This window comes from Sorghum bicolor, chromosome 3, assembly GCF_000003195.3.
Source record: "Sorghum bicolor cultivar BTx623 chromosome 3, Sorghum_bicolor_NCBIv3, whole genome shotgun sequence".
Classification (NCBI taxonomy): Eukaryota; Viridiplantae; Streptophyta; class Magnoliopsida; order Poales; family Poaceae; genus Sorghum; species Sorghum bicolor.
Genome location: NC_012872.2, coordinates 60,866,339 through 60,891,304, shown reverse-complemented (window position 1 = coordinate 60,891,304; position 24,966 = coordinate 60,866,339). Strand labels below are relative to the sequence as shown.

Below are 24,966 nucleotides of genomic sequence, written 5' to 3'. Positions count from 1 at the left end.
TGAAGAATTTCCGATATTGTCAAAGTCTGAACATTTGGCAAATTTAACGTTGAGGGTGTGAGGGCTCGTTTTATATTGCCTTTCCTATTGTCTTTGTAGACTTGTACAGCATCCTACATTCCTACTAGATTTTCCTACCTTCTAATATAATCTAGTCGATGGCTCTTCTACCAGTTGTTTCATAAAAAAAAAAGACTTTAGCATGGGATTTTTAAGAGATGACGTAGTTAAAATTCTCCATCCGGACCATCATTGGGTTGCACACTTGCACTGCGCATTCGACACGTCGACGAGAGGACCTAAAATTTCTGATTATTGCTTACGAATGAGCTACCATCAATCCATCATATGTTCAGACGCAAAAGGATGTGGAACCTATATATAAAGTACAGGTATATATACGCCATTCATATGATGCACACCCCAACCTAATACGCCACCACAGCCAACAGGTCCGCAGCCATTCGCTCGGTTGGTATGACGTACGGTATCGTATTCGCCAGATCCAGGCTAGCTCGTTATTAGTTTATCATGTAACACGTAGGATCATAATGTTCTCCTTCAGCTGTTACCTTCATCTGCATCATCAGAAGACGTCTAGTTTCAGGTCGTTTCGTGTGTGATTAACATGTACGCTAGGCATCATTATTATGCTGGACACCAGATACTTCGGGGCATCCAATTCCCTCACCACTTGCACATAGTACGTATTAATCTACATATATTTCAGTTGTGGTTCTTCTGGACCTGTAGTGTATATATAAGTGCTGGTAGAAGTGCACTACGTTGTGCCTACGCATCTCTCTCTCACTGCACACTCACCTCCCAAGAATCCTTCTTTCACATCCTCCTCCAGTTTCCGCTGACAAGATATTAATCATGGTAATGTCATCTGCGTCTGTCCTTCATTCAGCATATGAACTATGTTTCCTAAACAACATGTATATATGTATGTTTTCCGCTTCCTCAGCAGCAACCGGGCGGTCACCACCGGAGGATGGTCGCGTCGACCAAGGTCATCAAGGTCGGGCCATGGGGAGGCCGCGGCGGGAGCCCGTGGGACGACGGCCCGCACCGGGGCGTCCGGAGCATCACCGTCACGTACGGCCGCTCCCTGGAGTCGGTAAGGGTGGAGTACGCCGACGGCAACGGCCGCCCAGTCCACGGCGAGAAGCACGGCGGCGGGACGGACCGCAGCCACTCCGTGAAGGTACGTAGCTATATATACGACGAACGATCGACCGGCCGGCGGCCTGCTGCCCGCCCGGTGCCCGCCAATCCTAGCTTATAATAACTTTCCCATTGGCGATCGATGGCGTGCAGATCGACGTGGACTTCCCGTACGAGTTCTTGACGGGCGTCAGCGGGTGCTACGGCGCGGCGCACAGGGGGGCGCCGCTGGTGGTGCGGTCGGTGACGTTCACGACGAGCCGGGGCACGGTGCACGGGCCGTTCGGGGACGCGGACGCGGACGGGGTGCCCTTCTCGTACCCGATGGAAGGGGGCGTGGTGGTCGGGTTCACGGGCCGGAGCGGCTGGCACCTCGATGCGCTGGGCCTCTACGTCGCGGCGCTGCGGCCCGAGACGCTCCGCGACGTGGTCCAGGAGCGCGGCCTCATGGCGTACCGCTCCTTCGTCTACGGGGATGCCGGGCCGGCGCGCCATCATCAGAGCGGCAGGAGGCCGTTCGAGTGGTGCTACAAATAATTACTACATGTGTTCGTTCCTTAGTTTAGCCGAAGAGGGAGCATGTCGCTTTCGTTACAGTGTTTGATGACACGCTATTAAAAAGGACAGTTGTCCTGTTTGCTTGGCTAGTACTATTCACAGATTTGTTATAAAATAAAAATAGTAAATGACTGGCAGATTCGACGGATAAGTTTAAGAGTAGTGCCGCCCAGTGAAGATAGAACAAAATTTTTGACGCACTGCACAACGAACCGCTCACTAGTGCATGTAAAAGAGAAGCGAAATAGAGACAAGTCACGTCAAAAAGTGTTGGCTCTCGAGTCTTGGTGCCGAATGATGAAGCAGCAACCGATAACAACAAACAGAGATTGCAATAGCAAGACTAGCAAGACCAGCGCGGGGCGAGAGGCGAGGGGGCATGTCCCTCTTGGCCCTCGATACCGCCAAATAAAACGGACACCATACCACCGACAGGCCGAACCGAAAAGTGCCCATTACACCCCACCACTAGCCGCATAGGCGCACGAGTGTGTATGCCGACAAAACCACCAATCACTCCTTGTGAAAACTCTTCTTTGTTGTGCCTTCGCCCTCGCTCACGGTTCTACATATACGTGCCCATTTCATTGGCCTTCATGTCCTTCCCTATATTTCTGAACGCCACATGATTCCCAAATACAAGTATCCACGACTCTCAAATCACATGCCTCGTCCCCTCCGCCTCCTCTACCATTCTTCTTCTTCTTCTTTCATTTGATGAAACACAAACTCCCGCTCTACAAAATAGGACACACAATTTTCATGAGTAATGTTTCCCCACTACGTTCCAAGTTGCACACCTAGTCACCGCTTAATTACGCCCGCAAGCGCTGCTTGCTCATAGGCAGGCATATATGAAGCTAACTAATCAACCAATTAATTAAATTAATCTTGAAAATCAAATCAAATCAAATGAACCACGAACATCAACCCTCGTAATCTATGAATTTTTGGCAATTTGTTATGAAGATCTAGTTTCCTTCAAGATGGCAACAGGGCCCTGATCCTCGATGGGGATTTCATCCATTAGGGCATGTTCATGGACTAATCTTGATCCTCGCGGGGATGTTTATGGACCAAAACTGATCCCCATTGGGGGAAGCGGGGGCAGTAACGTTCCAGCACTCCCCGTCCCCGTCATCCATTGGGTCAGATAGCAAGTCCAAAGAAACCCGATGCTAGATATTCAGCCCAACCAAAATAAAACACATGGTAACCCAACACTGCCTCACGCCATCGCCCATCTTTTCCAAAACTCGCGACCGCCGTCCTCCTGACTCGCGCTCGCGATGTGGAGTCAGAGATGGGGAACGCAAATTTGCGCCCCTACCCTTCCACTGCCGCAGGCCATTGCACTCCACTCCTGTCGCACCGCCCTCCATGGTTATGGCTTATTCGAATCGACGCTTCTTCTTGCGGTGTTGTGGCTGAAAGGTCCTAATATGGCTAGAGGGGGAGTGAATAGCCTATTTAAAAATTCTACAAACTCACTAGAGCAAGAGGTTAGTAAATAACAAAGCGAAGCTTTTTGCTCTAGCTCTAATGTGGTGTTTGCAAGCCACCTATCCAACAATTCTAGTTGATATAATCACTAGGCACACAAGAGCTATGTCACTACTTACACTAGAAAGCTACTTAAAGGTTCTATACAAGTAAGTAAGCCACTCTAGTTTGCGGGAATGTAAAAGAGATGGTTTGAACTTTATACCGCCGCGTAGAGGGGATGAACCAATCAATAATATGAAGTCCAATCACCGGGAGAAATCCAATGAACAATCACAATGGAGACACACAATTTTTCTCCCGAGGTTCACGTGCTTGCCGGCACGCTACGTCCCCGTTGTGTCGACCAACACTTGGTGGTTCGGTGGCTAAGAGGTGTAGCACGAACCTCGTCCTCACTAGGACACCACAAGAACCTACCCACAAGTGAGATATCTCAATGACACGAGCAATCCAATAGAGTTACCTTTCGGCTCTCCGCCGGGGAAGGTACAAGACCCCTCACAATCACCGGGAGATGGCCACGAACAATCACCAACTCGTGCCAATCCTCCTCCACTGCTCCAAGCCGTCTAGGTGGCGGCAACCACCAAGAGTAACAAGAAAAACCGCAGCTAGAACGATCCCCAAGTGCCACTAGATGCAATCACTCAAGCAAATGCACTTGGAATCACTTCCAATCTCACAAAGATGTTTAATCTATGAAGGAGATGAGTGGGAGGTGTTTGCTTAGGCTCACAAGGATGTCTAGTAGTCAAGAATGCCAAGAGAGTGAGCCCTAAGCCGGCCAACAACTATTTATAGACCCCTCAAACAAATAGAGCCGTTGGCTCTCTCACTGGGTCTAACTCGGGGTCACCGGACGCTCTTAAAGGGGCACCGGACGCTCAACACCTGCATCCGGTGCTCCAACGTCAGCCGCGTGTCAGAATCTAACGGTAACCTGCAGAGCACCGGACGCTGAGCAAGATACCACCAGACGCTTCCGGTGCACACCGGACCCATGCGCAGAGAGCTCCGCAAACTCGCACGGTCACCGGACGCAAGCCACCGGACGCACCCTGAGCGTCCGGTGCTCACCGGACTCATGCGGAGAGAGGGTTGCAAAACGCCCTCACACCGGACGCTAACCACCGGACGCTCTCAGAGTGCGTCCGGTGCTCAACCCTAGCAGGGTCAAGCACACCGGACTCTGAGGCCCGCGTCCGGTGCCTCCACACTCAGCGTCCGGTGAGTGTTTCTCAGAGAGAAAACACTCCCGCGACTTCTCCAAATTTCCACCAGCGCAATAGAAAAAATGCACTTCATTTTCTCAAAAGCGTCGAATCCCTTCAAACTCCACCTCCTTCTCAAAGTGTGCCAACACCACAACGTGTATACCAACAAGTGCACGTGTGTTAGCAATTTCACAAACAATTTCTTTGAAGGAGTTAAGTTAGCTCACTAGGTTCTAAATGCATGCACATGAACAATGACACCTAGTGGCACTTGATAACCGCTTAGCCAAAGAATTCCCCTCTTTATAGTACGGCTATCTATCCTAAATGTGATCACACCCTCTATGGTGATTGATCACCAAAACCAAAACCCTAAGCAATACCTTTGCCTTGATCTCCATTGGGTTTTGTTTTTCTCTTTCTTCTTTTCCAAGTTGAGAAATTGATCATCTTGTGGTCATCAACAACATCACCTGATCATCACTTGCTCCATCACTTGGCATGTACCAACCTCATTAAGTCTACACACATTTAGCATAGAGGTTAGTACTAGGGTTTCATCAATTATCCAAAACCAAACTAGGGCTTTCAGTGGCTCCCCTCCATCAACGTCAGCTCTCCTGCAGCCCTGCTCCCTTGGTGGCTTGGTTCCCCGGCTCTGCTTCCCCTCGCTCTTTGGCTTTCTCCATGGTGACACCGACACAAAACGAAGCCACCCCTGACTTGCAGTCAGGTGCGTGGCACCCGTCGAGGCCCCGTGACTCCAATCAGGGACAGGGGCGGGAGAAAGATAGCCCCAATACAGGGAGCGGGGGAAATCATGGGTATCAGGGATGAGGTGCTAGTCCCCAGCGGGGATGTCCGCGTTGCCATCTTGAAGTTTCCTCGTGAAGATGGACAAAAAAAACCAAGAAAAAGCTTTTGCTGCCTAGTGTGCCAATGGGAATGCCCCCTTCCTAACATAGCATGACATAAAATGGTTATCATATTGCGTATGCACAAGACTGAAAAATCTGTCCAAGAGTCACCAAGAATATTGTGGATCGGCTGTTATTTGTGACAAAAGGGTACTCTTGACATGTTATCCATTGCGGAAAGACTGAAGCCCAGAAAATGGAAGGATTTGTCTTTAATCACGATGATAGGTCAAATAGTCTCGTTACAACAATCAAAGAAAACCTGATCTATATGCCCTCATCACCATTAACCAACATAGGCATTAGATTTGTTAATGTACCTTCCCTCGGTGTGGACCTAAGTCTGTTTCTGAGAAGGCTCAAGCTTTACAAAAGATGACCAATGCTTTGATCGATTTGTTTGAGGGATTATCTATGCCTGTTTCTCATCTTGGATTTGTAGGGACAGAATCCTTAACTAGAGACTGTAGCATATGCAACAGATGCCATGCAACCGTCAGGCTAAACCGAAAGCTCCCATTGTGCCCTACAGCCTGCCGCACGAACGCATGGAAGCTCACCTTGTCCCTAGGCCAACAAAAACCACCGACCACCCTCTTGCGAAAAACTCATCGTAACAGGTGTGCCTTCGCCCGCACTCACAACTCTACATAATATGCCCACATTTTATTGACCTTCGTACCATTTCATATATTTTTGTGTGCCACATGGTCCCAAGTACCCATGGCTTTCAAATCACACGCCTCATCCCCTCTGCCTTCTCTACAATCTTTTTCTTCTTTGATTTGAATAAAAAAATACTCCTGCTCTACAAAATGGCATGCATGATTTTTTTGTAAAAAAAAAAATAGAAACCACGATTTTTTTTTTGTAAAAAATAAAGGCACGCACGATTTCCTCGAATATTTTTTCCCCACTGCGTTTCACGTTGCATCCCCAAGTCGCCGCTTAATTACGCCCGCAAGCAAGCGCTGCCTGCTCACAGCCAGGCAGTTACGACGCCAACTAATCAGCCGATTAATAATAATTAAATTAATCTTAGAAAATCATCAAATCAAATCGAATGAACCGCGGACACCGGCCCTCCTAATCCGTTACTCCCCGCTCTCTCGCTCCGCTCTCTCTCTCTTTTCCCCTCCGCCTCCGGGCCTCCGCCATTCCCAAAGCACGCTCCGCTTTCCTTTTGTTTACTCCTCTTCCGCGAATCCGCATCCTCCTCGCGTTCCCCCCCTTTCCGCCCATGCGGATCCGCCTCCTCGCATCCGCCGTCGTCGCCCGAATCTGATCCGGGCGTCCCGAGTTAGGGATGGGGCCAGAAGGGGAGGAGGGGGCTGTGGAGGAGGCCACGGGGTTCGAGGTGGGCATCGTGGTGCCCAAGCTCTCCCGCGCCGCCGCGGCGGGGGCCACCGAGGACTGCGTGGCGCGGCTGGTGCGAGAGCTCGAGGGCGCCGGCCTGCTCGTCGAGCGCGTCCGCGGCGTCCCCGCTGAGTTCATCAAGGTCTGTGACCCGGTGTCTCTGCTATTTTTTTTCTTTTCTTTTCTTTTTTTAATTCAGTTTCAGCGGAGGCGGCGGCAATACAGAAGAGCGCGAGCCCTCTAGTATCTGCCTCACTCGCTCGGAAATTATGCAACGCGTGCTGCTTGTTATTTTTTCAGTTCTAAATAAATTCTAATGCTTGCGGGCCTGATGTTTGAATTTAGCTATCTGCACCAATGGGGACCCTGGGGAGAGCTGCTGCTGAGATGCAGATGAAGAAGCTAACCTACATCGGTAATTGGATATCTAAGAGGCATATGAATTTTGAAACGTGATTGGACATGGGCGATGTGTTTCATTTTTGCTGTTAATTTGCGTCTTAGGAATGGAGCTTCAGTTTGAATGGGACCAGGTCGCAGCATTCGTTAGGCAGCCAGATGGTTCCCTGTTCAGCTGGAGAGAACGCTATTGCTGCTTCCGCTACTTGATATATGGCATTGTAAGTGCACGACTGTCGTCACCTATAGCTATCCATGTGATTGAAATACATTGTAGTTATGACCACTGATTTATCACCTATGGTTCCACAATGTACCTATGGATGCATTTTTAATGCTTGCTTCTCTGGTCTGCATTATAAGACTACAAATGACATGATTCTGTGCTGATCTATACTTTGTCAGATCAATGCACTCCTGTTCATTGTTTGTTTGCTTGATATTATGTGTGAGAAGTGAAGTATTTAGCTAATTCGCCAAGTGTTTGGCTCTTTTCTAATTTGGATATATCTAATATGATAGCAAGTTGGAATTGATTAATGCAGGTGAACAAGTCAAACTCTGAAATCGCTCTTAAATTTGATAATAAGGAGTTCCACTGGAAGCAAAGTGAGTCCTTATTGACAAGGCTGGAAGCTGAAGGAGTTGTAAAGCTAATATTCCCTTTGCATGGTACACTAATCTTAATTCTATTTATGTTCATATTTTCAAACTATTATTGTATGCCAGCTAAAACTTCCGTTGCAGATGAAATTAAAAGGAAGCAACTCCTGAGAAACTGGGCTCTTAACTGGCTTGAATTCACATGGCAACCCATCGATGAGATTTACTCCTACTTTGGAACAAAGGTAGAACTGTGTCCAGTGCAGCTTATACGTACTATATTTAATTTATGTTCCATTCTGTCTAAAGCAAGGTAATAATTTTTCTACCTTCTACTTGATTAAATATCCACTTTGAACTGCAGATTGCAACATACTTTGCGTTCCTAGGAATGTATACGCGATGGCTTTTCTTCCCAGCTGTTTTCGGACTGACAACTCAACTCATAGATTTCGGGTATGCATTTCACGTGCAATGCCTCTGTTGGCAAATTTAGTAACAAAATTAATATTTTTCTATATGTTCTTACTTCTACATTTCTCCTCTCCACGTTGAATTCAGGTCATTGCAGTGGTTGGTTCTTCCTGCTTTCTTTATCTTTGTTATTTCTTGGGCCGTCTTCTTTCTGCAGTTTTGGAAACGGAAGAATTCAGCACTTCTTGCAAGGTTATACGTGATTCATATTAATCTGCAAATACCTCATATTGATCTGGAAATATCAGGCTAATTTCCTCAACGCTTTCCTTGCCTTTATGACGCCCTCCAACAGATGGGGTATTAATTGTTCACTATCTGAATACAAAAATCTGGGCAATGACCTCAGCTTCTTGAGTGACTCTCTTACTGTTGAGGAAAAGAAATTTTGTGACGTGTCTGCTGAGAAAAGTAAGTTACAAAGGAACGAATGGTTCGGAGTCCTCCTTAGAATAAGAAACAATGCTATCATTGTGCTGGCTATCATTTGTCTTCAGCTACCATTTGAGTTGGCCTATGCTCATCTATATGAGATTACGGAAACTGAGGCTATGAGGTGAGTATTTCATATAATCAAATTTGATTTGGTTACTTAAAAACTGTGCCCTGCCTTTCTTAGCTAGTTTTTCTACCCTAGTACTTAGTATCAGTTTCCTTCGTTTTTTCATTTCTGTCTGTCATTAAAATCTGCACTGTATTATTCTGATCAATTTTATATCATACAGGTATTTGTTGACTGCAGTATATCTTGTTGCAATTCAATATTACACCAGAATTGGTGGCAAGGTGTCTGTCAATTTGATAAAGTACGAAAACAACCAAGGAGAAGAGTCGAGTTCCGCTAGTTTAGTTTATAAGGTAAATACCGTGAAGTGATGATGTTTTGTTCTTTATTTTTGGCTTCTTACCTTATTTCCTTTTCTTCAAATGCAGGTCTTTGGCCTTTACTTTATGCAGTCATATATTGGGTTATTTTACCATGCTTCTTTGTATCGTGATATACTGGCCCTTCGGCAAGTCCTCATCCAGCGTCTCATTGTGTCCCAGGCATGTCTGCAACATAATTGTTTTACTGTCCAATATGTTTGTGCCATAGTGTCCTACTGATGATATGTTTTTTTTTTCAGGTATTGGAAAATCTGATTGAGAATTCCATTCCTTACCTCAAGTACAGTTACAAAAAGTACATAGCTGTTCAGTAAGTTTCACATGAACCCTTGTCCTTATACTTATTCCCAGATCAATAGAGTAATACAAGAATTCTCTCCCATCTTGTAGCAAGAAAAAACATGAGAAAGAATCACCGATGGGTAGGTCAGTCCGATTATCAACAAGAGTGGAGAAAGAGTATTTAAAACCCTCTTATACTGCAAGCATTGGAGCAGAACTGGAAGATGGTTTATTTGATGGTAAGTATGTTCTTTGCAGTTCTTTTGATAATCACTTTGGATGTGGTTCATATATACCACTTGTGCTGCGTTTCAGTCAATAGCATTTGCATTTTGAAATGGAAAAGCAAATGATGGCGTTTGTTTATATTATTGATATTGAATCCATTGCAGACTTTCTGGAGCTGACTCTTCAATTTGGAATGATCATGATGTTTGCCTGTGCATTTCCATTGATTTTCTGCTTTGCAGCTGTGGTATGTGATCTCTATCACAAAATCACTAATACACAAGTTTCTGTGTTTGTTGCTTTGATGTAACTCTGTTAATGTTGTTGTGAACTATTTTGACTACAGAACAATGTTACTGAAATCAGAGCAGATGCATTGAAGTTGTTAGTCATGTTGAAAAGACCTGTTCCCCGTGCTGCAGCTACAATTGGAGCATGGTTGAACATATTCCAGGTTTACTAGCTGAACTTTTTAGTTTCACTACTTGTGGGTTGTGGGAATATGCATGATTCACTTTGAAGTTTGTTTTCAGTTCTTGGTTGTGATGGCAATATGCACCAACTGCTTGCTTCTCGTTTGTCTGTATGATGAGGAGGGGAAGTGGAGGATTGAGCCAGGACTAGCAGCAATCCTCATAATGGAGCACGCTCTCCTCTTAATTAAGTTTGGTTTCTCACACTTCGTGCCTGAGGTGATTTTCTGTATTTTCTTCTTCTGTTCAGTTGCACTGATTTCCTTATAACCGAAGCACCCTTGTGTGGGTTCTTGATTTTCTTTTTTGTTAATTAGGAGCCTGCGTGGGTGAAAGCAAATCGTGTACGATATGTAGCTCAGGCACAAACCGTCTGCTCCAAACAACTTTTGAGGAGCATTTCAAAACTTGACAGAAAACTGGATTGAGAAACATCATGTACAGTTTAAAAGTTATCGCTGATTTTGTAGTTTAGGTAGAGCGGTTCTGTATAGTACAAAGTTGTACAAATCTAGGGGGTGTAATATCTTGATTCATCTAACTGAAGTGTAGATATTAGCTTATTGCCACCTATCTTACCAGTAAATTGGTAGAGGAGAATGCCCTCAAGTGTAAGACTGAGTGTTTTTTTCCCACTTTCATTAATAATCTGTTGAGTTGAACGGAAACTCAGACATGGTGCACCATGTAATGTGCTGTGGCCTGTGGGTGATTTCGATGAGTACCCTAGCCCAGATGTTATTTACTGGAGGAGAATCTGCATTGCTCTTTATTACAATCATTACATCCATGACCTTTGCTAAATTTTATTGCTTTTGACCGAACTGAGGTAAGATCTACTGTAGTACACATGCATTATCAGCCTATAAATCGCTCTTCGAAACGAATGAACGAATGGAGATAAATGAATTTTGCTCTTGCTTTATCCCGGCGCTGCCGCCATATCATCGGAGTTGTGATTACTGGCTTTACTGCCTGCGAAAGTTAATCTGCAGTCAAGGCTCTAGATGCTCAGTTGGCGGCGGATCCATCATCGCCTGCGCCGCGGTGCTCCGACGAGCCGTCGCTCTTCTCCGGCCAGGCGCCGAAGCTGAGCTGGCGCACCAGCGCCGCCACCTTCTTAGCCCATCGCCGGATGTCGTCCTTGACCTTGTCGGGCTCGACGTCCACGAGCGGACCAGCGCCCAGCCCGGAAAGGAGGCGCTCGAAGCGGGCGCTACCGCGGGACGGTGGCTTCGGCTGGCTGCCGCCGTCCTTGGCCGTTGCCTCGGCCGTCTTCTCGCCGACCGGCATGTGTGCTGCCACCGGTTTCTCGGTGCATCGTGAGTTGGAGCTCGGTTTTGTACGAGCCCAAGCGAGATGTTAGTGTCCCGCACGTCTGGTAAGAGTGCGTTTCGGTCCATGGTTTTTGTTCCTTCCAAGATGCTGCAAGGTGTCGCTTCCAAGCCATCGATTTTTCAGCAAATGAAAAGATTTCGCAAATTCCTGTGCACGCAATATGAACAGTTCGCTAGTCTGAAATTAATTTATTGTTATCTTGATCGATCAGTCTCTAGCAGGACAACTGAGCCTCCTTAACCTGCTTGGCATGGCTCGATAGTTTGCAGGAAAAGAATATAATAAAGTAAAAAACAATAACATCATCAGCTTCTAATTCAATTTAAGAGAGATTTGCTAAGGTGTGAAGACGGCCAAAGCTGTCACCAAATCACATGATTAAGCAGTACTTGTATAAATAGGGGACAAATTGAAGCAACAGACCTCGAATTTTCCAAGTGACATGATTAAGCAGTACTTGTACAGCTTGTTGCTTTGATGTCTTTTTAGACCAATTACAAGGCAGAACATTTTTCAAAACTCAGCACAAGAGGATGTAAACAATAATGTTTCCAAGAGAACCTCAGAGGGCAGCAACACAAATAACCAAAGGCCATACGAACTAATAAAATATTTTCATAGGCTCAATAATATGTCACCGGTACAATTATACAAAGGTGGAGTCAACTATGAAAATCCATAGCAGGTTATAAGCACATTTCCTCATACTCCAAATCTTGAAAGCTGTATAAACGCCACCCATCCACAATGTTTTTGATAGCACAAAATGAGTCATTGACCATTGTTGTCTTAGTTTGCCTGCCTGTTCTTCTTCTTGACTCCAGACTTGGCAACCTGGAGGCTCCGGTACACTGCACTCAGCCTTGCAAGAGCTGGCTTGGTAAGATCAGGCCTGTAGTAGTTGTCACCGACCTGTACAAACAAGTAAAACCACAACGGTTAAACTGATGATGCCGACTTGCTCAAATAAGAACCACATTTCAGGTCAGACAGCATGCCTCTCGTTTGAAAAGGGTTACAAGTGCTAAAAGCAAGCAGCAAAATTTTTTCACAGAACTTCAACTTAAGGGTGCAAATAAATGCTTCCAGCGAGCTCGGAAGCCAAGCGTAACAAGTACATCATATTGAAGATGAAACCTTATATTGAATGGTGAATCTTCTTATATGTTAAGGTTCATCACAGCAACTGTAAATGGGAATCACAAGGGCAAGCACACAGTAAGTCATCTGGCCCAAGAACCAGCATATAGGTCATTTTACGTGGATTGCCAGCCCTAAACAGAGATTCTTCTCACGTGCTAGTGCTACTAACCATCCACAGTTTTTATAAAATACCGTTAATACAGCTAGAAATGTGAAACAAGAACAATAAATTAAAGGTATGATGACCATGTCAAGAAGACTATGTTATAATAAAAAAACAAACTCTATTCACATTCAGAAGCTAAGTGCAGACAGGCCAATGTATCTTAAGATTAAGGCTCATCACAGCAATTTTATAACTAGTTACCTACAGATATTTATAAAATAAAATCATCTACATTTGAGGGGTACAAAGTTCTAACCAGATCGTTTTCAACGAGAACCACATTGGAGGGGACACAAATTACATAAAAGATTGAACATGGGATGGGGTTGCTCTATACCTGGTTCTTGACAGCCTTGGCCATCTTGCGGAACTCCTTGCGCATGACAGACTTGTGGTGGAGGCTGGCAGGCTTGTTTTGCTTCTTTGTTTTGGTTGTCGAGAGGACCACCGCAGCCTCCTTGCCACTGGCTGGCTGCACTGTCACGGTCTTCTTGTTGGCAAGGCCTGAAAAGTAACCAATCAGTGCCACCGATGGCATAAAAATGTCAAATGAACAGGCTGGTAAACAAACACTAACCAGAGTGCTTGTAGGAGTGAACATTGTAGAGATTGTTGGGCTCCTTGCTGAACTGAACCTTCGCATTGCCATTGCCAAACTGTTTGATCAGGAAGGAGTTATTCTTCCTCACGATCTGCCAGACCAGGGAATCCGGAACTGTTGCCATTTATGCTTACCTATAATCCAGGAATCCAACACAAAAAATGATATATCGGCTAAACAGGGAAAACTAACTGATAAACATCGGAATCACTACCTCATTAGCAATTTCGATACAGGATAGATCTATCAGACTAAAAAAAGATCAGAACATAGAATGCACAGCATATGAGCATAATATCCAGAAGATGTCTGTTCCACAAACTAACTTGTACAGAATTACATATTTAGGGCTTGTTTGGCACAGCTCAACTTCACTAGTAAAACTGTTTTTTTAGAAAATAGCTTCATGAGTGACTTTCTAGATGAAGCTGAGCTGTTTTGGAGAAAGTGTTTGGCAAAATAGCTTTATGCATAGTTGAGAGAGAGAAATGAGGGAGAAGCTGCAATAAGCTATTTTTTTTCTAGCTTCATCCAACTTATGTCTTTGTGAGAGGAGGAGAAAAACAGCTTCACTCATGAAGCTGTTGCTGTTTTGGAAATAAATGTTTGGCAAAAAAAAACAATTTCAACTTGTGAGCTGTACCAAACAGGCCTACGAGTAACAAATGCTATGTTCAACAAACCCCACAATTTATAGCACTGAGGCGAAGAAGGCACAGGTAACAAATGACACTGGGGGCAAATCGAGCACTAGTGGTGTTCAAAGGGAGGCCCTCCAACATTTCAGGCGATGAAATATAGGAGATGTGAAGTTCAAAAATAGATCCATTTACGCGCACTAAAGAAGCCATTAACAGAGACCAGTTCATGTAAGAAAGTTGACACGAGAAGGGAAGATCTCTTCTCACCGTAGATTGGAGCGACACACCACCGTAGATGGCAGTGACACACCGCTAATTTTGCTTCTTTCCGCTTTCCGGTGCTCGGCTGCTGGTAGAAGCCTAGAAGGTGATATCGATGCGGCGGCGCGAGCTTTAGAAGCTCACTTTATATACTAGTGTGTACCGGTGCTCATAAACCCTAGGGCCTTGTTTAGTTCACCCCAAAAAGCAAAAAGTTTTCAAGATTCCCCGTCACATCGAATCTTGCGGCACATGCATGAAGCATTAAATATAAACGAAAGCAAAAACTAATTACACAGTTTAGCTGGAAATCGCGAGACGAATCTTTTGATCCTAGTTAGTCCATAATTGGATAATATTTGTCACAAACAAACGAAAGTGCTACAGTACCAAAATCCGAAATGTTTTCGGAACTAAACAAGGCCTAGGGCGGAGAGTGGGCCGAGTTGCTTTGTTTTGGTGGACCTCTCCAGCTTGATCTGCACCTTGTAGAAGACCTTTTTTTTTCTTTTTTTTTTGCGCCCCCTCCCTCGACTATTTCCTTTCGTTCATATTTTTAAATTTTTATTTAGATTATTTTGTGTGAATTTGCGTTACTCGTTCTTATTTTGATGTCACTGACATTTCTTTTAAATTTTCGTTAGATTGTTTTGTGTGAATTTGCGTCACTTGTATAACGGTTAGATCTCCAGGGGACACAAATCATGCGGTACTGCTTCCTGTGTTGCCAAATGATCTCCAGAGGACGCAAATCATCCGGTACTGCTTCCTGTGTTGCCAAATTGCTTACCGATAACAATTACTCACCACTTGCATTAAGTTCACAAGAAGGTTAACATCAGGACAACTGAAATTTTAAGCCACATTTCTCACAATAAACTACCAAGGAAAATTTACAACCCTTGATGCAAAGATTGTGCCACCTCGCTTCACATGGAAAGACTACAGACCTCGCTTCACATGAATAGACTACAGACGAGGCTGCAGAATTTATGGATCAATCTCTTACAAAATTCATGCATAGCATAAGTGTACCAGATCCAGTTACAATGGAATGAAATGAAAGAACCCCGGAAGTTGTATACATACGGCAACATGCCGTGCTTATTAACAATCACTAGCAGGAAATTTAAGTCTTTACAATATGATTCTATTGAATATATTAAGGGTACAAGAGAACAAAAGAATTGTAGGCTCAAACTAGCACAGCACCATGGTATCCAGAAAACATTCTGTGTTGCTATACTGTACAGATCTCAACTCAACCACTATAAAACGTATCATTGTCTATCGTATGTATGACTTAATTCAACTGAAACTCCAAGCTCTATACATGTCGTGTAAACCTAAGGCCGGTTTGTTCGAAGAGACCTAAAATGTGCGGCAAAAGAATCATAGTCTGTTGGAAGCTTGGGATGAACATGTGCAGGGGGTGTTTTCGGGGTGCTCTCTTTTGGAGTTCCAGCTGAGGTTTCTGCGTCCCCCTCGTTTCCTCCAACAAAGTTTCTTCTCATTTCAGCTTCTTGTGGCTTCCGTCTAGCCACCGGAGATTCAATCTGCTGAGCTTTAGGCGAAGAGCGCTGTACTGCAACCCTGGGGTACACGCTTGCATCCCTCATTTCAGTCCTTTGTTCAGTACTTGAGCTATTGAATCCTTGATGGACTTGTGTCTTACTTGGCATGCTCTCAGTTTCATCATCATATTGAGCTCCAATTTGGATACGACTCTCTCTCTTTGTGTCTGATGTTACCTCCCGTGTCCTGCGTGATTGTATCAGCACTCCAGACCGCTTCGACTGAGGAGTCTGTTGTTGCTCTAGTTCTTCTTCACTGTCATCTGTATCGAAATAATTTCTAGCCATTGTTGATCTCAGTCCTCGGCGTGCTCCAATACCTGGCTTTTCATGATAAAGCACTTGACTCGAATTCGCACGTTCAGAACTCTTAGTTGTTGGAAGACTTATATTACTAGGTAGCTCAGATAACTTCTCAGTGTCAGCTAAACCAAAGGAATTTCTTGCTATGGTTGATCTTGCTTCCCAGTGTGTTCCAGCATTTTGATTCCTTTCATAAAGTTCACTGTCGTGGTTTTTACCTGAATTAGTCCTGGCTGAAAACGAGCTTTTGGGGCTACTTATATTCTGTTTGAATGAAGTATTCTCTTCAGAATCAACTGACTCTTCAGTGCTGGAAGAAACCGTAGGCAAGGACTGCTTAGGCAGAATGCTCTCCCTGGAAACTTTGGTGTATGGTGGGGGTTGCCTGGTTTTGTTTCTTAGTCCAGGCGTTAACCTACCAAAGTTAAGGCCGATGTCACCTTCCTTATCATCAGAAGCTGCTGAAGTACTAATGGCAAAAGGCAACGACTGCTGCTCATTTGCTCCAGCTGAGGATGAACCTTTAAATTTATCTAAATCTGTCTCTTCTTCCGAAAGATCGGAATCTCTGCTTTGCACACGGTTCAAGTTCCTCACTGCCTGTGCTCCTGAATAATCATATAGTGAACCATCAGGTCCACCACCTTTGTTCAGGCCAGATGAAACAGAGCCTCCTGGATGGGACCTTCCTGAATGGGACCTTAAAGACACTGCATGCATGGTTGTGGCTATTTCCTCATCAGAGTTACCACCATCTGAATCAAAAGCGGGATGCAAGTTATCATAAGAATGAGGTGAAGGAATATCACTTCTGTTTGTTCCTAGATTATCAGATAGTTGTGTTTCTCTTCTGGAAAATAGGGCCGACGTTTTCTGGTTGGATGGAGATTCACTTCTATGCTGTTCACTCCAATCTGCAGTTGAGAATCCCATATGATCTCTGGGATCAGGTAGTTGTTCAGTGTGCTTTGAGGAGAATGTGTCCAATAAATTCTCTTCTTCAACATCAGAATCATATTGATCAAAAACAACGGGTGAAGAATTGCCTTGAGCTTTGTCATTCTGCTTGTCCCAAGCAGTGCTGCTGCTGCCATGGGCAAATGTATCATGTGAAGAATTAAAGTTACCATAGTAGTCATCTGTGCTCTCGTGATCAGAGCTAGGTCTCCTGATCTCCACATCCTTGAAATTGCGCCCAACAGGCCCAGTATCTTGCAAGTTTTCTTCAGGAAAATCAAATGGATGAACTTCAGATCTTCCAATGTCACTTTCTCTCTCATATAAATCATCAAAACGTGGGTCAGGAGAATGGGCATGAGGTGGTTCAGTTGGCATTTCATAAACATATGGATGGTTTTCTGGACTGTAGGAGCCGAACTGTTGATATGGGGCCTTATCTGTTGATATATTCTGACTATCAACACGGGTAGTTTCTGTTCCTCCAAAACTTTTTCTTGAGTTACTTGGCATCACCCTTGGATCATTAACACCTGAACTCTGGTTATGGAAACTCTTCTCATCCTTCACTATGTGTTCAGCTTGTTGCTTCCTTGGTGTGTTTTCGCTACTGTATGCGGCTGAATCATATGCTCCAGTGCCTTTATCTCCAGAATAGTTTCCACGACTAGCAAGTTCAGCAGCAGCTCTAGCAGCAATGCTAGCCATCTCTGCGGACTCTGCTGCTGCCTGTGCAGCAGATGTTGCATCCTTGAATTCCACATTCCAATTGGCACCAGTCACCGAAGGTTTTCTTTCCCTATGCTGACGGATCTCTCCATTCCTGGATGCTGTGTCTGAAAGGGGAAATCAAAGATTTCAATGGGAATATGAACATAATAGGGCAGTGAAAACTGGCAGACATTCAAACAATGAAATCCTTCTGTACCTGGGGCTGTTGCGCTGTATTGAGGGTAAGGTGGACCTCCTGGATTTCCATGTGAGATATTGTTAGATCCAGGAGTCTGTGCTGAAGAGTAAGCAGATGGCCCATGTTGGGAGATAGGAGGTACTGAAGCACTGGAGCTATTATGGATGTTTTCTTTCGAAAAAGTATTAGAACTGGCATTGCCATATGTTGTTCTATTTGCTGGCACATGTACAGGCGAAGGTCCCATTGACACATGGGAAGTGGCTGAGTCCACAGCTGCTGCACTTACACCTGAATATGTAGGCTGTGGTGTTGACATGCTAGAAGTAGATGATCCCATAGTTGAAATGTTTCCTCCAGAATATGTTGCAGAACCATACTAACGAATAATATAATGAACCATTAGGGCCACAATGTCCAACTAAGGGCAGAAAAGTGAAACCACTCTAAATCATTTACTTACCAGAGGATTTTCATTTGGCTGTTGCAGTTTCTCCTCAAATGCTTTTGGCTCCCATTTAATGTTGTGCTCCTCTGCTATCGAGCTCAAGGTTTTGATTTTGGTCTGTATATCAGGTGCTCCTGCTGACAGCTTCTCAATTACCTGTATCAAGCATAATTGTATTTACTGTTAAGACCAAAAGCAGCAAAATGTGTTCCTTTTGTAGCCAAAAGCAACAAGCAACCTGTTTCATAATAAAATTTATTTAAACTTCTAAAAGCACTCTAGATTACCAGACGATTTACGCCACTGTCAGGTCGCACTTCAAGAGCTGCTGCTTCAAACTCTTTTCCATACTTGCTTTTGAAATGCTTCCGAACATCTGCTAGTTCTGTGACATCCGAACACCGCATTGATGCAAATACAACACTGGCTACTGCCTCCTTCAGATCAATTGGGCAAGTCCTAAATTTCAGGTAAAATAAAACACATCAGAACATATTTAGTTGTGCAGAAAAAAACATCCTACATAATGATGTGCTGCTAGGAAAATTGTCATAAGGAAAATAAATAAGTCTAATGAACTAATGAAATCATTCCAGAATAAAATGGAAGTTACATTACCATCTAATGTAGTATGCTTTTATAACCTCAGATCAAGAAACAACATTATACAACTAAAATCACGGAACAGCAAATATAGGTTTGCATAATAGAAAGAAAAGGTTGCCTTACTTCTGTGAGTCAATAATGGACAGACGTGCTACTATAAGTTCACAGTATACTTCAATCAAGTCATATGCTTGCATGAACTTCTCCTCCCTTATGACATGTTCAACCTGTGGGAGAGATAAAACAGAGCCAGTAAGAAATAATGAGCTCCGTGCTGACATAGTACTATCAAGACACGTTACAACTGTTGTCTGCGCACATTTCATTCTAACTCAAAACAAACTAGTGATGTTCTATGGCTTGTAAGTTGAACCTAACAGATACCAGGACAGCAGTACCAGAAGAAAGTTGTGTACACTTATAAATAATTTTGCACATACGTTTGCAGACACAAGCATGCCAGAGTAAAGATGGGACAAGTATAATCAGATCAGCTGATATTGGTTCTACATCGACCAGGAAAGAAAATCACACACTTATATCTGCAAGAATCCAATGCCCCATGGAATGTCAGCATTGAACACAGCAACACAAAAAACTCGATATTCAGATGCATAAGCTCTCTCCCGCACAAAAACCACCAGTGGACAAACTCAGGCTCCAGCGTATGTGCCAGCATGCTCAAGGAAAGCATAACATGGAATATAACCAACACTTAAATGTTACTCCCTCCATCTCAAACTAATCATTCCAACTTTCTTAGAGAGTCAAAACATCTAAAGTTTGACCTAACATCAAATAGGTATACTACGAAAATATAATTAATGAAGAATCCCATGATACTTATTTGACATCATAAACGTCATTATTTTATTTATATAAATTTGGTCAAACTTAGATGCTTTGACTCTCCATCTAAGTTGGAATGAGACGGAGGGAGTATCAAACAAGTCCAATTGTCAAAAGTCATTGCAGTTCACAATGTAGCAAGATGGCTACATGTCCAACAATCACAAACCACGGCCTATCTAGAAGTCAGAGCACGCACATTCCTCCCAAATTGCAGCCAATTTGACCATTTGCACACATATAACCAAACACCTAGGCTGCAACGGCGAACTAAGTTGTACTCAGCTGCAACAGGCAACTAAGTTGTACTCAGCTCGAGGCTAGAACGCTACAACTTCAGAAGTCAAGTCCACGCGACACACGCGTTATTTGAACTCTACAATACATGAGGTCAACTGTGCTATCACGAGTGGAAGCCTGGGAGGCGCATCGAGTCAACTACAACCAATGGGCGGGGCGCGGTGAAATGAAATGGCGAATGAAATGAACACCATCGGGGAGGGAGCCAAGCGACGGGGGGAAAGGCAGGCACGTACCCTGATGCGCGCGGTCATGTCCTGGTTGGCCTCGAGCAGCTGCGCGACCTCGCGGCGCATCTGGCGTACCTGCACCTCCTTGCGATTCCGCAGCAGCTTGATCCGCGCCACCGCCATCCGCAGCGACGTCTTGCTGGGAAATCATTCGTAGGGGAAAAAAAAACACAGCAGCAGACGTTAGGTTGTCCATCCTCCGGCACCCCAGGAGCAGCAGAAATCGATCTCCACTGACCACTTGTCGGGCTTGAAGCCCTTGTGCAGGACGCCGGAGAGCTTCCCCTTGCTCTTGTGCATCTCCGCCTCCCGCGCGCGCGGCACGAAACCTGTGTCTCCCGGCTTGATTCGAATCCAACCAAATCCGTGTGAGACAGGCGCGCCACCAAAGTACCTGCCAACCTCCACCTATGGAGGAGCGCCTCCTTTTTGTCGCTTGGGGTGGATTGGAATATGGAAAGACTCGGGCTCTCCTCACGCGGGAGAGCGAGCGCTGCCGCCGCCGCCTGCCGCCAAGGGGAACCGAACAGGGGGGGAGGAAGGAGGAGGAGACCTTTTTGCCGAGCGAAGCAATCGTATCGTTTTTTCGTTGGAAGCAGGGGTGGATTCTCTGCGGGCGCCGCAGGGCAGCGGGAGCCTTCCTCGCCGCTTCGCTTCCGCGTTGTCGATTGGGGCGCTGGCACGGTGGATTGACCTTGACCGGCCGGGCACGACGGGACGGGTTCGAGGCGCTCGCCGCTTGGGACGTGACGCTTCGGTACAAAACACGGCTTGGCGTGATTGCATTTGCGGCCAGTGTAACATTCTAACCTTCGGTTGTGAGTTTTGTGACCTAATTTTCTTGGTTGGAAGTTGGGAGCTTTCGACTCCATCCATGCCTTTGTTTTGTGGATGGAAAAAGCGTGTCATGCGTTCGGTATTTTCTGCGCGTTCCCAAGTGTATGTGACGTGTGAGACTTGTGTTTGCCGATTCAGATATATTTGCGTCTGTTGATCGGTAAGAAAACGATGTGTGTAAGCCGCGTTTGCAAAGGCTCTAGATGTGCATGGTGAAGCGCCCCTGGTAAACCAGTAACTCAAATGTGATACAATACTAGTCCTAGGAGGCTAGTAACATATTTATTACATCAGATAAGTTTCAGCGCAGTAGTCTTGACAAGCGTGGACAAGGAAGGCACGCTATAATAATAAGACACCAAAATACAACACAGGTCCAAAGGACCCAGAAACAAACGATATCGCCATCGAACATCTGACGAGTCCCAATGCCACAGGCTTAGTTGGGTGCAGACACGACCTTACTCGAACGCCACTTCGGGATCGAAGTCCGGATCTTCCTCTGTTTAATAAAGCAAGGGTGAGTACAAAGTACTCAGCAAATCCAACTTTACCCTACGGAAGGGGATAACAGTATATATGCATATGGTTAAATCAAGGATGAGGCTTAGTTTTATTTGCATAAAGCTATCTTTTTACACATGCAAGGTTTCATTTCACAAATACTTTTGTAAAAGAGCTCCTTTTCCACATATGATAGTATTTCTAAAAATGGGGGTTTAATCACAATTTTAAGTGTTGTTGAACCCTTGTTCCCACAACACCATGGCAGTCAACCATTTATTTCCAAAATCACACTCTCTCACATGTTTTCACTCATCCCAACTCATCTAGTTGTTGAAACCAAACCATAACCCGTCCGAGACCGCGGACACGGCTATCCAGATAGATTTACACTCTGCAGAGGTTGTACACTTTTCCCACAAGTAGGATACCATAACTTACACCGTCGTGCAAGCACAGATCCATCAAAGTCATTACCCTCCATAGCTAAGTAATGGCGCTCACCACGGGAACACTAAGGCCACATCTCATGATACCACAATAATTCACAAAGCTCTTTTCATATATTTCCACAATTTCACATACATCACTTAGTGTCCCGTTGCACACCTGCCTCCAGGTGATTGCCATACTAACTAGAGGGATTTAGACTAAGCCTTTCCCATGCAAGGCGAGTGGTTGTACGATAAATGAGTTAGGCAAGATGAATCATCAACTCAGTCCTTAATCGAGACAAGGCGGATATCTTCACGCTTAACCCCGCAAGGTATAAGCCACAACACCAGGGCATCCCCAACAGAGATCTCATCCGCCCCATCTCCATAGTAATCACATCTATAACTTGTTCATTAACCCTTTCACAATACCCAAAATTTATTTTCACCACTCACACCTTTTACTTTTAAAATCATTATATTTGATAAAATATAGCGATGAGTATCCAGGATGAGTAATAAGTCCTAAGCATACTAAATAATAATATTTCTGTCATAGCATATTATTTGTTCCTAGGTTCGAACAAGACAATTATCGGGTAATATCAATTCAAGGATGGCTATTCAACAGGTTTTAACTAAGCAGCGAAAATACTTCGTACATATATCGTACATGCAATATTTAAAACGGCTTCTACGGGTTGTGTTTAAAAATAGGATCAATATGCATCAAAGGGGATCGGTTGGACTTGCCTCCGTCGGCGTCCTCGGCAAACTCCTGCTGACAGTCCGGGTCCTCGGCGTCAAACTCGCGGTACTCGTCTCCAACGTTCTCGTTCTCTGGCTCGTTCACTCCGTCAACTAAAATACGCGACGAACGATACAGACAACAGGCACAGATAAATAATCATATAAATTCAAATGAGCTCCAAAAATCATGAAATTAATATGGGAGGTAGATCATGATTTTAGATGAATTTAGGAAAAAGAGTTATTAAAATCAGAGTTAGCATGTGGCATTTGTGAAATGGCCGGAATTTAATCATGCGAAAAAGGCTAACGATGATTAAGGAATGGATGCTTCACGTGGGCATTTGTTTGGCTGGTAGTGCATGTTGCATGCATGCATGTACTATTTGGAGTTAATGCTTGGCCCACACATGCATGGTTAGAGAGAAATTAGCAGGGGTCATTAGAACTCTTCTGTATGTCATGGTTCTATTCGTGGAGTTCTTGGCAGTGAACCGGTACAAACAAATACATGGAAAAATACAGAAAAATACTACAGAAAGACAGAGAAGAGCAAGGAGATGCTCATGAGCTGCTCACCTCGTCTTGCGACGACAGTCGAGCTCGGCTTGTGCGTATGGCCGTATACGGTATACGCGAAGTGAGAGCGAGTGAGTGAACGTGTTTCTCGGGTGGTGAGAGTGAGCACCCGAGGCTGGCTTTTTATAGGCCGAAGGAGTGAGGTTATGCCTCTGGTGCTCAGCTTCGTGCCATTAGAATTGCTACTGTAGTGCATGGCTACACAGGACGACAAGACGATGGACGGTGCCTAATTTTCATGCAAATGGCAATGTCTCATTTGCATGCACGTTGCATGCAAATGGACGGTGCCTAATCACCATGTCCTTTGCATGCAGGTGCATGCAAATGGACGGTGGCATGCTTGTCCTGCATGCATGCATGTATGAGATATATATTCGTGTAGGTGCACTGCTATGTTTTCTCGCATGTAAGCTTGCTGGTACTTGCTATCTTTTTGTACAGCAAAAGAGGCGCGGGAAAAGGCAAGAGGTGGGGCCCGCATGCCGCGGTGCGCGCGCGAGCGAGTGCGCTCGGCGAGGGGGCCGGGCGTGAGTGCGCTGCGGCGCTGATGGTGGTGGGGTCGGCGCACGCGCCGTTGCCGGGTATCGGGCAGAGCGAGCGAGCAAGAGGGATAAGTAGCGGACATATGATGCTCATGCCATGCGGTGCAGGTTATATTTAAAGATGGATAATTAGAATGGATGGAAAAAGAATTAGATGGAGATACTATAGAGCTCAAATGATTTATAGTTTTTGAAATATATTTTGAAAATAATTTTTTAATGCGAGTGATTTTTGAATGTGAATTTTTGGGATGTTACAAACCTACCCCACTTAAAAGGAATCTCGTCCTCGAGATTCGGCTGGGTCCTAAATAGATGGGGAAACTATTTTCTCAGGGCATCTTCTCTTTCCCATGTTGCTTCCGCTTCAGTGTGTCTACTCCATTGAACACGACAAATTCGGACTGTTATCGTTTGAGTTTGCTTGGTGACTGTATCTAGGATTTTTATTGGCACTTCTTGATATCTTAGGTCATCTTGTAAATTAATTGTATCTGGCGATATTTGTTCCTCTGGTACTCTGAGACATTTCTTCAATTGGGAGACATGAAACACATTGTGTATATCTGACATTTCTTCAGGTAGCCGAACACGATAGGCTACAGCTCCAATCCTCTGTAATACTTGATATGGTCCAATATACCGTGGTGCTAGCTTGCCTCTAACTTGGAACCTTCGAGTTCCTCGAATAGGAGAGACTTTGACATACACAAAATCTCCAACTGCAAAACTTAACTCTCTCCTTCTTTTATCAGAATAACTCTTTTGACGTGATTGTGCCTCTTTCAATTTTTCTCTGATTTCAGCTACACGATCTTCTGCTTCTCAAGGTTCGTTCTCCAACTTCTGACCACATCAATGGGGTTCTACATTTTCTTCCATACAGAGCCTCAAAAGGTGACATGCCCAAACTAGCTTGGTA

At 44.7% G+C, this 24,966-nt stretch overlaps 5 protein-coding genes across 6 annotated transcripts; 2 read left to right on the top strand and 3 right to left on the bottom strand.

Moving 5' to 3' along the window:
- Positions 749–1,849, top strand: LOC8069767 (jacalin-related lectin 19). Of its 2 annotated transcripts, none has more exons than XM_021457373.1 (3): positions 749–882; positions 971–1,210; positions 1,324–1,849. In XM_021457373.1, exons 1-3 carry the CDS (start codon positions 880–882, stop codon positions 1,705–1,707), a joined length of 627 nt encoding a protein of 208 aa, XP_021313048.1. In that variant the 5' UTR covers positions 749–879; the 3' UTR covers positions 1,708–1,849. The 2 variants fall into 2 exon arrangements, with proteins under 2 accessions (XP_021313048.1, XP_002458378.2); XM_002458333.2 differs by having other exon boundaries at positions 762–882; positions 974–1,210.
- LOC8059162 (anoctamin-like protein Os01g0706700) lies at positions 6,444–10,813 on the top strand. Its single transcript, XM_002458332.2, has 16 exons — positions 6,444–6,863; positions 7,067–7,136; positions 7,226–7,341; positions 7,666–7,792; positions 7,868–7,968; positions 8,088–8,179; positions 8,285–8,389; positions 8,493–8,753; positions 8,923–9,055; positions 9,131–9,244; positions 9,325–9,395; positions 9,476–9,606; positions 9,760–9,842; positions 9,942–10,049; positions 10,129–10,287; positions 10,386–10,813. The coding sequence occupies exons 1-16, from the start codon at positions 6,672–6,674 to the stop codon at positions 10,494–10,496; spliced, it is 1,974 nt and encodes a 657-aa protein (XP_002458377.1). The 5' UTR covers positions 6,444–6,671; the 3' UTR covers positions 10,497–10,813.
- On the bottom strand, positions 10,815–11,683 carry LOC8059161. Its single transcript, XM_021455766.1, has one exon. The coding sequence runs from the start codon at positions 11,359–11,361 to the stop codon at positions 11,080–11,082; it is 282 nt and encodes a 93-aa protein (XP_021311441.1). The 5' UTR covers positions 11,362–11,683; the 3' UTR covers positions 10,815–11,079.
- On the bottom strand, positions 11,816–14,380 carry LOC8059160 (60S ribosomal protein L28-1). Its single transcript, XM_002456182.2, has 4 exons — positions 14,225–14,380; positions 13,293–13,450; positions 13,053–13,219; positions 11,816–12,318 (listed from the first exon to the last, which is right to left on the bottom strand). The coding sequence occupies exons 2-4, from the start codon at positions 13,438–13,440 to the stop codon at positions 12,196–12,198; spliced, it is 438 nt and encodes a 145-aa protein (XP_002456227.1). The 5' UTR covers positions 13,441–13,450; positions 14,225–14,380; the 3' UTR covers positions 11,816–12,195.
- On the bottom strand, positions 15,180–21,022 carry LOC8059159. The gene is made up of 7 exons (XM_002456181.2): positions 20,634–21,022; positions 20,402–20,534; positions 19,140–19,243; positions 18,698–18,869; positions 18,426–18,566; positions 17,981–18,341; positions 15,180–17,888 (listed from the first exon to the last, which is right to left on the bottom strand). The coding sequence occupies exons 1-7, from the start codon at positions 20,693–20,695 to the stop codon at positions 15,565–15,567; spliced, it is 3,297 nt and encodes a 1,098-aa protein (XP_002456226.1). The 5' UTR covers positions 20,696–21,022; the 3' UTR covers positions 15,180–15,564.